Below are 14,241 nucleotides of genomic sequence, written 5' to 3' on the forward strand. Positions count from 1 at the left end.
AAATGTCATAATTTTGAGAAGTGGTTTTTCACTGAAGCAGCAATAGCGGGTTTAAAAATCACAGCTGGACCACGGAATTATGTGCAGGAGGAAGACATCAGATTTGGCAAGAATATTTTTATTTACTGTCTTTTCTGTACTATTAAATTATATTCTATTACATCTTTATTCTATGCTATTATATTACATCCTATTCTATTTTTGATTTCATTCTGTTCTTTTATGTTCTGCTGTATTATTTTATGTTTCTATTCTGGACTATTCTGCACATCTTACTGTTTTTGTAAAATCTTATTGTTCTGTGATATTCAGAAGCTACCTATGCAGCAAGGAGAATTGCAAAAGTTTCAGTAAAAAGCTAGTAAAAAGTTATAACTGAAGAAGCCTTTTGGATTAGAGGTGAAAGGTCTTCAAGAACCAAAAAGAGAAGTCCAGTTGCTTTGTACTAAATCTCTTATTATGACTGGGATGACTTGAGAGGCTAACACTTTATCAAACACAGTGAGAGTTAAGAAAAATCTCGCAATGCAAGATCAGACCGCTGGCAGCTTACATTACACTGGGGAGTATTTCTAAGACTATTTCCTTGTTAAGGGACTTTTGTGGCTAGTGGAGAAATGTTCATGCTGTTCAGATACAGGTATACAAGGAATCAACCTGTCTTATGATCATCATATGATTGGAAAGATAACTTAGGTCATGGGTCACACAAACGCATATCTCTCCACTGAGGACCTGAAAATACTGACTTGACCTTGTGAACAGATGTGTAATAAGTGGTTATTCTCTGTGTGAACTGGTTGCTTACTTGCTTGTAGTTGACTTTTACTGTTTTTTAATTTTTTTTTTAAATTTCCATTACACGCAGGTGGCAGCATGCCCCTAAAGATATGGTTTCACTTGGTTTCAAGAAATACAAATGAGCGAGATGACACATGCAGGGACACAGTGCATCGTTGTTGTAGTTTCCTGAATGCTGGACATCTCAGGAGGCAAACCACAGCACGAGAAACCAAGCAGCACTTCTAAGCTGATGAAGTAAAGGTGGAAATTTAATCACTTTGTGTAAGTATTGTCTTTCCTGTAGTTATGCTCCTTGTGCACACATTTGAATACGTGCAATATAATTTCATCTTTGTGCACTTGTCTCTTCATCCCCTTCAGGTTGCCTTCTTCTCTAAGTGTGTGATGGATCGGCCCTTGCTGAGAGGGGAGTCGTCGAGGGGCTGCTGTTCATACGGCACCCTGAAGGCCTGGCTGCCCATCCTGTCCTGGCTACCAAAGTACAAGCTGAAATGGCTGCAGATGGACGTCCTCGCAGGCCTCACTGTTGGGCTCACAACCGTACCGCAGGCGCTGGCTTATGCAGAAGTAGCTGGGCTTCCTGTGCAGGTAGGTAGTACCTCCGATTATCATCTGTTGGATTTCAAGATTCTCAAGTTATTCAACTTTTATTTAGGTTCAACCATCTCCAGATTTCTCAGCAGGTTTATCAAACTACAACTATCTGTTATGCTGAGTGATGATGTAAAACATGAGATGCAAGTTGATTTTGCTCATTAATAACATAATCCTGTCAAATTTGAATTTTTTTGCATAAATATTGTCATTTTTTAAAAATTATTAGAGCTAAAATGATTAATTAATCAACAGAATATTATCCTGCAACTATTCCCATAATTATAAATGAGGAATTTTTGTTGTTGTTGTTATTCTTACTCATTTTTACTATTTTGTGTCTTTATTATTTGAATACCTTTGGGGTTTAAACTTTTGATTGACATTTAAAGATGTCGCCTTGGATTGTGGGAAATTGTTAGGGCAAATAAAAAAAAAAAACAAGCAAGATTTAAGAAGTTTCTGGAAAAGTTTTCAGACATTTAAGAAGTTGCTGTATTAAAGATTCTGAAAGCATCATCTACTTCCTCTCAAAAATTGAGAGATTACAGTGAAGTAAACTTCAACCATCTAAATAAAAACAGAGGGGTGGGGTTTGCACATTCATGAAAATGTGTAAAATTCTCTGTTCAGTCTTTAATTAAAAAGCTTTTCTGTTTCCAGTACGGACTCTACTCTGCTTTCATGGGGGGCTTCATCTACATGCTACTGGGGACCTCTAAGGACGTGACACTGGGTCCGACGGCCATCATGTCCCTCCTGTGCTCCTCTGTGGTGGGGGGGCAGCCTCAGCGAGCCGTGCTGCTCAGCCTCCTCTGTGGACTCATCCAGGCTGTGATGGCATTACTGAGATTAGGTGAGGGAAGTCATGTGGAAACCTTGTGACACAAAGTTTTGGCTTTCTAAATTTAGACTAAGCTTGTGAACCAAGTAGATGACTTTTTTTTTTTTTTTTAGCAAATTAGGATTTTTTTTTTTTTTTTTTTAGCAAATTAGGATTTCGTTTATACTGAGACACAATTTAGGCCTGATGACGCTGACAGTTTAGCATCACCTCCTCTGCTCTGTATCAAAAATCCCAAATACTGGCAATTCCACATTAAAACCAACTCTTAGACAGAAACAGATTGTCAAGATAATGGTATAGGAACAGAGCTGCAGAATACCAAACATTTTTTTTAGTTTGTCACTCCAGAGCTTCATCCAATTCTCAGAAACTCAGTTTTTGTGAAATCTCTGGATCTCAGCTGACTATTTCTGGTTAAGTGTCTTTTCTCTGTAAATCATTTGCTGTTTTGCTCGTCTTCTGCAGGCTTCCTCCTGGACTTCATCTCTTACCCTGTAATAAAAGGTTTCACTTGTGCTGCTGCAGTCACCATTGGCTTTGGCCAGGTCAAAGTGAGCGTTAAACACACGCACAAACACACACACACACACACACACACACACACACACACACACACAGAAACAGGAACATATGTGCATTTCCAAAATATCCCTTTTTGAACACAATGTTGTCTCGGTACATCCAATATACTTTCCATCCAATAAACTTTATAATTCAACAGTAAAAACGGATAGAAAAGAAAGCAAAAGTAAATTCAATTGTACACAAGAAAGCAATTGTGCACATACAAAAACAAGCAAAAGAAAATCAGTGGAATAAGCGGATATTTTAACAAACTTAGGGTCTTAAGTCTAAAGTCTGTATTTTAGCACCAATATTAGCTTACTGGTAACTAAGTAAAAAGCAGAAGCACAGCAGAAATGCTATAGATTTAAGATAAAAATTACAGAACTTGTCCATCACAGAGCCACTTAATTTTATTTTTCAACTAGAAAACGTTCTGCTCAGTGACAGTTTCTTGGTCCAAAAAAATATAAGAGCTGAAACAATGAGTTGATTAGTAAATGGACAGAAAACTTTAATCTTGCAAAGTATTCTGATAACTGATTAAAGCAACACTACTAAAATGTTTCAGGTTCAAGGTTGTGACATGTGAAAATTGGCACCTTTTCCAGTATGATTATAAACTTTATATCTTTATTTTCTAAACAAAACAAGAAATTTGAAGGGACTACCTTTAGCTTTAGGGAAGTATAACGATATTTATTTTTATTGTGATGATTATTTGTGGCCCTTAAATATATTTGCAAGTTTGCATTTGTAACTTTCTGATGTAGGATCAGCACTTCTGTCTTTAACTACAAGCCAGTCTAGTGCATGATTTGTACCAAACAGTAAAAATAACATATTTTGGGGTTTTCTTAATCCACCATTTTTCAGTTACAAACATCCTGCTACAGGCTCACAGTTCCTAACACAGAGGCTGAAATGTAGTTAAAAGAGAACTTTGATTGATTTGGGTCTGAAACTCAAGTGTTTGTAAGGTCAATGATTTTATCTGTCGTTCCTTTTTCTAGAATATTCTGGGACTGCGGGGCATTCCTCAGGAGTTTTTCCTGGAGGTTTACTACACCTTCTACAAGATCCCAGAGGCCAGAATAGGTGACGTGGTCCTGGGGCTGCTTTGTCTCTTTCTGCTGATCATGTTGGTGTTCATGAAGGCGAGTCTCGAGTCCAACGATGCAGACGATGCCTCCACCTCCTCCAGAGTCGCCAGGAAACTAGTGTGGACTGTTGCTACCAGTCAGTACCTGTGTGGTTGTGACTGCGTGTCTGCTCTCTTTGGCAAACAATAACATAACACCTGATTACTCAGTTTTTTAAAAAACATTTTTTCTCTTTCTTTGTCGTTTCAGTGCGTAACGCCCTGGTGGTTGTGGCTGCATCCCTCATAGCATTTTCCTGGGATGCTTACGGTCATAAAGTGTTCACAATCACTGGGCAAACTAGCAAAGGACTCCCCCCATTCCGACCTCCACCCACGTCAGACACCACAGCCAACGGCACTGTTGTCCCCTTTGGAGAGATTGTAAAGGTAAGGAGAAGAAAGAGGAGCCGGTTACTGGACGAAGAGCCTGAATGTTTTGCTGATTGTCTGAGTTTCAACTTCCACTTCACAAAATCTCTCCAACTCTGAGCTGCTGACTAACCGGTCTTCCTCTCTGTGTTTATCAAAGGACTTTGGAGGAGGGCTCGCTGTGATCCCCTTCATGGGCTTGATAGAGAGTATTGCTATCGCCAAAGCTTTTGGTAAGTAGTTTAACTCATGCTAGTGCCCTGATTATGGCACGATCATCTAAAGGTTAGTTTGAAATAAAGGAAATATCTCCACAACTGTTGGAGTAACTGTACTGACAGTTTGTACTCGACATTCTTGGTCTCCAGAAGAGGAATCCTACTTTTCCTCCACATGGTTGACATTTTTGTTTTTAGGTGAGATTTCATTACAACTATTGGATGGATTCATGTGAAATTTGGTACATGTCTGGTATGTGGGCAACCTGTTAATCTTCCATAATTCCCCTCTTGAGACACTCTGCAGGATACCCAAGTGAGTGGTGGAGTCTGCTAAATGTGAAGGTTTCTTCCCTGGACTTACCTCCCTTGACATCAGACAAATTATCTTAAGCCCATTTCAGACACGCATTCTTTTCCACTAATCTTGATGGCATCTAAATGTGTCGACTTCACGTCTGAATGAACACCCTGGTCACCTTTTCATAAAAGTCTCCCTGGTAATCTTGCTTTGTCGAGTAACATTTCCGCATCATGCTCAACGAGTCGGCACAAGTCTGAACTGCATACAGTTACTTTAACAGACAGAAATGCACTAGATTACGCTGCTATTTGAGTGTGTAGTGTTTTTTTTGTTTTTTAAAATAATTTTTGCATCAATATTTGTGCAAAAACATTAAAGACACAGTTTGCTTGTCAAAATCAAAAATTGTCTTTCTCATTCACTTTGCCCATTTGCCCCACATCGCAGTCAAAAGAAGTGAATGAGTCAAGGTTTGAAGTTGGTCTTTAATGAAGGACTAGCTGTTAATATCCCTTAATTACACTCCTTGACTCAGGAGCTGGAGTGTGCTGAATGTGAAGGGTACATAGCTGGGGTTATTGAACTTAACAGTCTACCCATTGTAGACAAGTTAGCATGAGCCTCTTTCAAATCTGCACTCCTCTCGGTTAATCTTAACGGCATCTGAATGTGCTGGCATCAAAATGAAGATTTCTAAATAAAGATCCTGGGGACTTTTCTTTGGAAGTCACAAATGCAATCATATTACATGCGTTGTATTAAGGACAGGTACGCCCAAGGTTACTACGTACTTCAAGAAGCGGTTTAGGGAAGGCTTTTTACACATTTCACTACTGATATTGGTCTTCAAAAAACATCACAGTTAGTGCCAAAGATGCAGCTTGTGTACCAAAATCAAAAACATCTTTCTTATGCCTTTGCCTCACCAATAGAGAAGTAATTGTTGATAGCTATTTGTGTCTGTTAATTCCATACCAGATGCAGGATGACCAAGTGAGTAGCGACATCTTCTTACTTATCAAGTGGACGTCCTCTTTGCTGAATTATTTACTGATAGGCCTACGACGTCTCCAGAGTGAATTCTGGCATCTTTTGCTCACCTCCTTGATACCAGTCATTCACTGTGGAGCCCTGGTGGAGTCCTTTTTCTGCATCCGGAGCCACTGACGGTCCACTTCAGCAGCTCTGCAGGAGTCTTTGACTGCTGATATTAATGTTTCTGTCCAGATAAACAAACAACAAAAAAAAACCTCATGACTTTTTGGAGACATACCTGCAAAATAATGACATTCCTATGATTCTGAGCTGTTTTTGTTTATTGCTAATTTGCACATTTTAAACCAAAGGAACTATTCACACAACTATTTCATGAGGCAGGTGTGTAGGAAGGAGACAAGTGTATCCAAAAGATTACAACAGTTTAACTTGCAAAAATACTACGACTACAGATACACTGTTTTCCTGATGAATGTCTAGCACTTAAACGTTGCACTGATAAATGTATATTTGCAAGTTTGATGGTGTTGAGTGTGTTAGAATAAACTGCAACTGTTAACATGTCTACCTAACATTGTGAACCTGCAAAACGTGCACGCAAAAGCACTTTTCTACACTTTGTATATGCATTAGGTCATGAGCAGAGCTAAAAACTAGTGTTTCCACAGTGTGTTGGCTGATTTTATCCTCTTGTTTGTCTTCAGCCAGTCAGAACAACTACAGGATCGATGCCAACCAGGAGCTGCTGGCAATTGGTGTGACCAACATCATGGGCTCCTTTGTGTCGGCTTACCCTGTTACTGGCAGCTTCGGGAGGTTTGTGTCTAAGAGTGCGTGAGAGAAAGAGAAACAGAAAGCTGAGCTGTCAGATGTTTATCTTGTCATGTTTCCTCTTCACACACAGGACAGCAGTGAACTCTCAGACAGGCGTTTGCACTCCAGCTGGAGGGATCGTCACCAGTGAGTCGAGACACTTTTAACTTTTCCTCTTCCGCCCTCTTGTGGTGATCTGTGTTATCATGCAGCGTATCGTCCTGCCTCCCGTTCCTTTTTTCCCCCTCACTGTCTCCACTGCTGAGATGGAAAGTGTTCTCATGAAAGCAGATCATGAAAGAAGTGTCACAGGAAACGTCAAGAATAGACTTTATGACAAGTAACAAAGCAACAAAAACATTAATTTTAATCAAAGACAGTTCAGTGTATGAACTTTTTAGTTCAAAAACAAAATACACATATTGTAAATTTGGCCTTTTTCACTGTCAACCTGTCTCCATGCAACTGATTTTAGAAAAAAACGTTTAAAAAAAAGCGTCTTTTTGGTTTAAACTGTGTAGAAATCACTCGTATTCTTACTTTTCTGGTTCAGTTCAACATCACACAAGCAAAACAGCTTCAATAGGTTTTTAACTAAAACACCAATCATCTATTGCTAGTAACACACAAGGACACTGGCTTTTTTATTTATTTTGGGATTTTGCTAAGATAAATAGAGTAAAAATTAGAACTAACGTCTATGAAACTTCCTCAGTTGATTACTTACACTTAAGAGAATTGTTTTTTGTTTTACAAGTTTGTTTCTGAAATTTAAATACGCAAGGAACATTTTATGTAATTAGATATGTGCTCATTTAAATACATTTCCAGAACAGATATCGGAACGTTTCATAAAGTTAAGTTCAAAATTCCTGTTTCATCTTGTTGACCTGAGTCAGAGGTTTTTTTCAATAATTATTTTAGATAGCTCCTTTTATCACTCTGTGAATCCGAAAATTCTGTCGAAAGCTAGAATAAAATCTATTTTTGTCCATGTTTTTAGAATAAACTGTTCTATAAACCAGGCTAAACCCCTCTGTAGCAATTTTCAGAATATAAAGGGAATAAATCTGTAAAAGTCTGGCGCATGCAAGTGCTACTTAAGAGGAGATTTCTGGAATAGAGTATGAGGAAAAAAATATTATAGAAGATATGTTTTGTAAAGTTGGATACGTTTTTATTGGAAACCATTATTTCTGGGTACATTTCAACTAAAAGATATCACCATGAAACCTTCCCAGCTGACTACTTTTTTAAGACAATAACTTTTTGTATTGCAAGTTTTCTGAATGCAAAGTTGCACTGAGAAAAGATAAGATATAGTTTTGCATGACCAGTATTCCCCATAGACAAAGAGTTGTAACATGAACACCTAACTGTGTAATTTGGACATGTTCTTTCCACTATTATCAAAGAAGACTTGTTATGGAAGCAAAAAAGTAAAAAATGCATGAAAAAGCAGAGTTTTTGCCTGTAGTGTCTCACCTTAGTACAACTTTTCAAACATTGTTGTCCTGCTTGGTTGTGAATGTTTACAACTTTTGTGTGTGTCTTTTTGCAGGTGTGATAGTGCTGCTTTCCTTGGCTTTCCTCATGCCGGCCTTCTACTACATCCCCAAAGCTTCCCTCGCTGCTGTCATCATCTGTGCGGTAGCTCCGATGGTGGATTTCCACGTTGTGGCTAAGATGTGGAAGATACGCAGTAGGTGTCTGCTCAGTATTTTTATTTACATCTGTCTCACATGTGTGTGTCTGTTTAACTAATGTGGTTTCTGTTGTCCAAAGAGTGGGACCTGCTGCCTTTCGTTGTGACGTTCCTGATGAGCTTCTGGCAGGTGCAGTACGGCATCATAGGAGGCATAGCTGTTTCTGGAGCCCTGCTGCTGTACAACACGGCCAGACCACAGATTAAGGTACTTTGATATTCTTTACAGGACTGTGAGCAACCAAGTGTTTGAAACTTTTCTGTAAAGACACAATAGCAGTTTTCTTGTGATACATTTTCATGTTTTAGTCACCAAATTGCAGCTGGTTCAGCCTCAACAGAATCCAACAAGGAGTTAAACTCATGATATTATGCTGCGTCCTCTTGTTATTATCCAAAACAAAGACCAGAGTGTGATGATAGGCCCTGCTCCCAGCAGCCAAACTTTCACAAACTGCTTCTTGAACTAAAACCTAAACTTGTTATGCTCAATCCTGATTCTTAGAGGCCAGAATGCTCTTTTAAAAAATGACAATGCAGCCACTGTATCAATGGACTGAAGAGTAGGGCTATAGAAACATATTTACCATCAAACAGCAGCAATTTTTCAACCCTAGGAGAGCTTTTCTTCATACGGTTTTATACAGATGTGTGTGTCCCTTTAATATCGGTTAGTGCTAGATGTGTGTAAATGTTTACCTGAATTCCTGAGGGATTTTTTTTTTTCAATGATTTATTTCACTGGATTAACTAAAATCATGATGTAATGTTTTGGCCATATTTTCCACTTTTACTTGATGGTGACTTGGAGATATTGCCGGTGCTTCAAAGCCCCATTCAAAGAAGGACAATCCTGTATCTACAAGATCAACGTTAATTATGAGACTTTAGTGCCTTGTACATGGGGTTTTTGTTTTTAGATTCATTACAGTATTATTACAGAGCATTACAGAGTATCAAACCTCACAAGATTTGTCTCTGGGAAATTTAAACATGTCTTGTAATTGCATAATTGTTACTGAAGAAATGTTTGTGGTTATTGCAGAATCAGGGAGAAAATTTACGATCATAGACGATGCTATTGTATTGTTTGTCTGTGTATGCGTTTGGTGTGTTTAATATCCTTGGTTATACTTGGAAATAAGAACATGATTTATGATTAGGTTTGACATATACAACAAACAAATGATCTCTTTCACAGTCATCCTATGGGCTATAATCTTTAAAATGTAACCATCATTAATGAAATCAAGTCATTTTGATGCGATAATAACATCTCAGTCACAATGTGGGGGTGGTAATCACGGACATTTAAAGCTATTTCAGTTAGTAAAAAGAACTGTATTACTTATAATCCAGTGCACACGGCAGCTGAATTAATGCAGAGGGAGAAGGATGATTGCAAAAGAAATATTTTTTTATGACATCTGACCCAGATAAAAGCTGCTGCGGAAGTACTGCATATAAACTGGGTGATACAGTTTTAAGACCGATTTGTCCTTTCTGGCAAGGATGTGTGTGACGAGAATATTTGTCATCCATCCAGATCAGTCTACAATAAGTAACCACACAGAATTTCCACACTACAAACATGCCAACTGCATATGCACCAAGAAAACAAATGAAGCTGAAACAAGAGAAACCATATGAAGAGATCCATACCTTTTAGCAAGTTCCCTGAGGTCTTGTACCGAAGGGATTAATAAAGTTTTATTCTAGTTTTCATTCTAATTCTTTATAATTCATAAATAAAAGAGTTGTACTTGAAGTAGTTACTGTTAAACAATAGAGGTGTCTTGATTTCTATGTTCTCAAAACACAGTGGAAAATTCAAAATTCTCCAGATATCGTATGCAGTGTCTGTCCTCTCTGTTTAACACACCCAAGGAATAATCAAACTCACACGGTGCTACCGGCCAATCTTTAGTCAGCTGCTACACCTTGTATAAAGTTACTGCTTTTCAGAAACATCCACAAGAAGCTTGTGTATTTGACTTGAGGGCGTGGTATGAATAGATGTGTGTGCACATATGCTGTCCACTTTCAGTGTGGGCATTAGTTTGCGTACTCAGACACGGAAAGCATTCAGACATGGAAAGCATGAATTCAACCATTGTCTCCAATAACAGCTTCAATAGACTAAAGGGATGCACCTTGGTACAATTTCATACTCCACTTTACTTTTCCACTGTGAAATCCAGGAGTTCACTTTCTGACATGGAATACAATGAGTGAGGATTTCATGCAAATGACCAAAGGCCTGCTGGGACGTGTTGAACATTATAGATCCATCACATCTCAAATAACTGAAGTTGTTTTTTGTGTTACCAATGTGTGTCTGTGTGTGCAGGTGTCTGATCACAACGTCCTGGTGATGGAGTTGAGCAGTGGCCTCAGTTTTCCCGCCACAGAGTACCTCAGCCACATCATACACACTCAGGCTCTGCAGGGTGAGAATTCGATTGGTAGCCTGTCTAATGGGGGGACCTATTCTTATTCATTTGTTATTTATTCACCCGTCTCTCCCCTAGTGTCTCCTCCGCGGTCTGTGGTCCTGGACTGCCATCATGTGAGCATCATAGATTACACAGTAATCAACGAGCTTAGCGACCTGCTGAGGCAGTTCAAGTTACGACAAGTGCAACTGGTCTTTTCTGGATTGCGGGTACGCCTTTCAGTCCTTACAGACTTTTATTGAATACTGATGGTATTTATAGCGATTACTCTTCTGCTCAGGCTGTTTCTTCCTCTTTCTTTTCAGCCCTCGGTTCTGAAGGTTCTCCTAGCCGCTGATCTGCAGGGCTTTAGGTATAGAGACAGCGTGGAGGAAGCGACACAGATGGAGTCGAGAAACCTCATCGATGACTGACACCAAAACTGTCCAATCACAGAGAGGCGTTTGAGCCTGGGCAGAAGGAGTGTGGATCAACAACACTGATCAGTGACGTCTTTTATCTGGGATTATTAGGGTGTTATGAAATTACAAACTACCTCCAATGTGTCAGTGGCTGAGGCAAGTCCCCCTTTTCCTATTGAAGCAGAGAGTTGCACTTAACGTTGTATCTGCTAAACCTTGACTCTGGAAATCATTGTGAATTCCAAGAGATGACAACACTACTAAACCATTGCACAACACCATCGGACCACAGGTGAAGTACTGCTTTGTATGTGCAGTATAATATATAAATAATGTCATATAAATATACAGTATATGAAATTACCGGTGAAGGACAATAGAATTTTTTTTTATGTTGGCAAAGAAGTGCTGCACAGGTAAAAAAAAATTTGGACAATGTTTTTTTATTTTTACTAATTTTGTACATATATGTGATTCTTAGTTAATTATATTCATAACCCAAATAACCCAACAAGGTTTTTAGTGAATAAAACATTTATGTTCTTATTTGAATGCGTGTGTGTTTATGTATGCAGGCCGGGATGACCGTGCAACAATACTGCAACTGTCATACAGCTCACCGCCGTTTTCCGTTAACATATCATCAATATATCAGGCAACAAAATGTCAAAACACATTCATTTCCTTGCAAGCAGAACTTTCCAGTACAAACCGTGTATGTTCATCTAACGAATTTCCACCTGTTTTGACAGAACTTTGCCTCGTCCAGTCTTGGATTCCGCTCACAGGGTTTATGATGAAGTGCAGAGAGAGAGAGTGTGTGTGTGTGTGTGTGTGTGTGTGTGTGTGTGTGTGTGTTTTGAGTTACTGTGAAGAAAAAGTGACTTGAATGCATTTGACATATTTAAATACAATCAACAACTTCATTTTGAGATGTGCATTTGGCAAAAGGTAGCTTTACGCAACTTGCAATGCAGTTTGGGGGATGAGAGTTGGTCGAGCTCCACTCTCCAGTGTCACACATTGACCCTCTGTTGTAAATTAATGGTTTGTAATTTGTCATTAGGGTTTTCAGATTGCAAGGTTATTGACTGTGCTCTGTTTTTGCAGTAACCTATGATTTTCTGTGGGAAAACAATTTCACCAGAAAAATCCCAAACATAAAGTTTAATTAAAAAGTCAGAAGACAAAGAATAACTTCAAGATCTTAAAGCACATTATTATCCCAGTGGAGCACTTTGCTCTCAGAGTGCAGGCTCTGTTGTGGTTCCAAGAGTTTCCAAAAGCAAAATAAGAGGCAGAAGCAGCTTCTAGTTTGCATTCAGGAGGCAGACATCCACTCTGCTTTTAAGATCAGGCGTGAAATTTTTCTGTTTGATAAAGTTTATGGTTAAAGCTGGCTCATGTCCATCGCAAGGGACTACTTTTCCCTTTTACGCTCCTATTTCTCCATACTGTTATATGCCATTGTTGCACGTGACTAACTTTTTGTCTTTGCTCTCTGTAGTTTGTGTTTTGTCCTCTGCAGATTACGGAGCTACATACTTCTGATCTGCAGTTACTGACCTCCCCAACCTCCCCAGTGTTTATCGTTCTCTTATATGTTTTCTGTTTTCTGTCAACTCTCCTTTTCTGTCTCCCCTTTACCCTCATCCCAACTGGTGGAGGCAGATGGCCGCCCTCTCAGAGCCTGATTCTAGGTATGTTATTCTTATGCATACGAGGTGTGACAAAAAAAAAAAAAATCAAGGTTGCTGATCAAATGCTTCAACAGCCACACAGTAATGAAGCAAATCATAGTGTTGCCCCAGCATCTCAACACAGTATGAGAAAGGAACACTTCAATTTACCCATTAACCTTCCTTTCACAGGTGGGTTTCTAGCTCCAGTCAAGTGCCCTCTGTCACAGAATGAACCTTGAGCAAAGGACTAACATCGAGTTCTTGGCTAACTTGGGAAAAATTCCAGCAGAAACCACTGCCATGCGAAGGATGTGTACAGGAAACAATGTCTTGTATATCTGAATATCAGTAGTTCAGAATTAGGTGGAGCAATGTGGAGGATAACCTAAAACCAGGACATCCCTCAAGAACTGATACCAACATCCAGAAGGTGAAGGAAATTGTGAGGAGTGATCACAGACTGATGATCAGACTGATGGCTGAGCAAATGGGATTGAATAGTGTATCGATCAGGACCTTCTTATTGGATGCTTTGGGCATGCAGAAGATCTACATGAAGTTGGTGCCCAAACTGTTCTCAGAGTATACCACCCACTCAGGATCAGCGGGACAGAAGTGGAGCGAGTGGAGAGCTTCAAATACCTGGGACTTTAAGCTCCTTGTCATGGTGCTCAGGAACTTTTACACCTGCACCATTGAGAGTGTATTGGGTGGGAGTATTACCACCTGGATGGGCAGCAGCACCCAGCAGGACTTCTTCGCTCTGAGGAGGGTGGTCAGCTCGGCTGAGCGCACCATCAGAACCACCCTCCGCAACCTGCAGGACATTTACCACAAACGATGCAGGTTGAAGACCAGGAAGATTGTGAGTGAGCCCACCTACCCCAGCCACAGACTGTTCTCTCTGCTGCCATCAGGGCGGCGTTACTGCTGCCTGAAGGCAAACACAGAGAGGATGAGGAGGAGCTTCTTCCCTCAGGCTGTCCGCCTGCCGAACCTGAAACAATAGACTCAATAACAATCTAGCCATTCACTTTCCACCTTGTATATATACATGTGTATAATATTATTATTTTATTTATTTATTTTATCTCCTTTTGCACTGTTTGAAAACTTGAATTATTTCTTTTTGCTTTTTTTTTTTTTTAATCACTGCGCGTGCCATGTGCAACTGTGTTTGTGACCAATAAAGGCTTGAATCCTTGAATCCTTGAGTACCAAAAGATCCTCTGTGTAGATGTTTCGGGGCAGCTAGACGGCAGTCCAGAGTTTTTGGACAATATCATCGCTAGGAATGACACCCGGCTTTTCCAGTATGACTCCAACACCAAGCAGCAGAGCCTC

General features: G+C 39.5%; 1 protein-coding gene across 2 annotated transcripts; it reads left to right on the forward strand.

The window, feature by feature from the left end:
- The first annotated feature begins 19 nt into the window (after positions 1 to 19).
- Positions 20 to 11,767, forward strand: slc26a11 (solute carrier family 26 member 11). Of its 2 annotated transcripts, XM_008280289.1 has the most exons (15): positions 20 to 106; positions 869 to 1,065; positions 1,165 to 1,392; positions 2,062 to 2,254; positions 2,711 to 2,796; positions 3,823 to 4,048; positions 4,162 to 4,340; positions 4,483 to 4,555; positions 6,545 to 6,656; positions 6,745 to 6,800; positions 8,215 to 8,355; positions 8,439 to 8,566; positions 10,709 to 10,808; positions 10,890 to 11,023; positions 11,120 to 11,767. In XM_008280289.1, exons 3-15 carry the CDS (start codon positions 1,189 to 1,191, stop codon positions 11,225 to 11,227), a joined length of 1,740 nt encoding a protein of 579 aa, XP_008278511.1. In that variant the 5' UTR covers positions 20 to 106; positions 869 to 1,065; positions 1,165 to 1,188; the 3' UTR covers positions 11,228 to 11,767. The 2 variants fall into 2 exon arrangements, with proteins under 2 accessions (XP_008278511.1, XP_008278510.1); XM_008280288.1 differs by lacking the exon at positions 20 to 106 and having other exon boundaries at positions 229 to 1,065.
- The last annotated feature ends 2,474 nt before the right edge of the window (positions 11,768 to 14,241 follow it).

Source organism: Stegastes partitus, unplaced genomic scaffold (assembly GCF_000690725.1).
Source record: "Stegastes partitus isolate 25-593 unplaced genomic scaffold, Stegastes_partitus-1.0.2 Scaffold189, whole genome shotgun sequence".
NCBI lineage: Eukaryota > Metazoa > Chordata > Actinopteri > Pomacentridae > Stegastes > Stegastes partitus.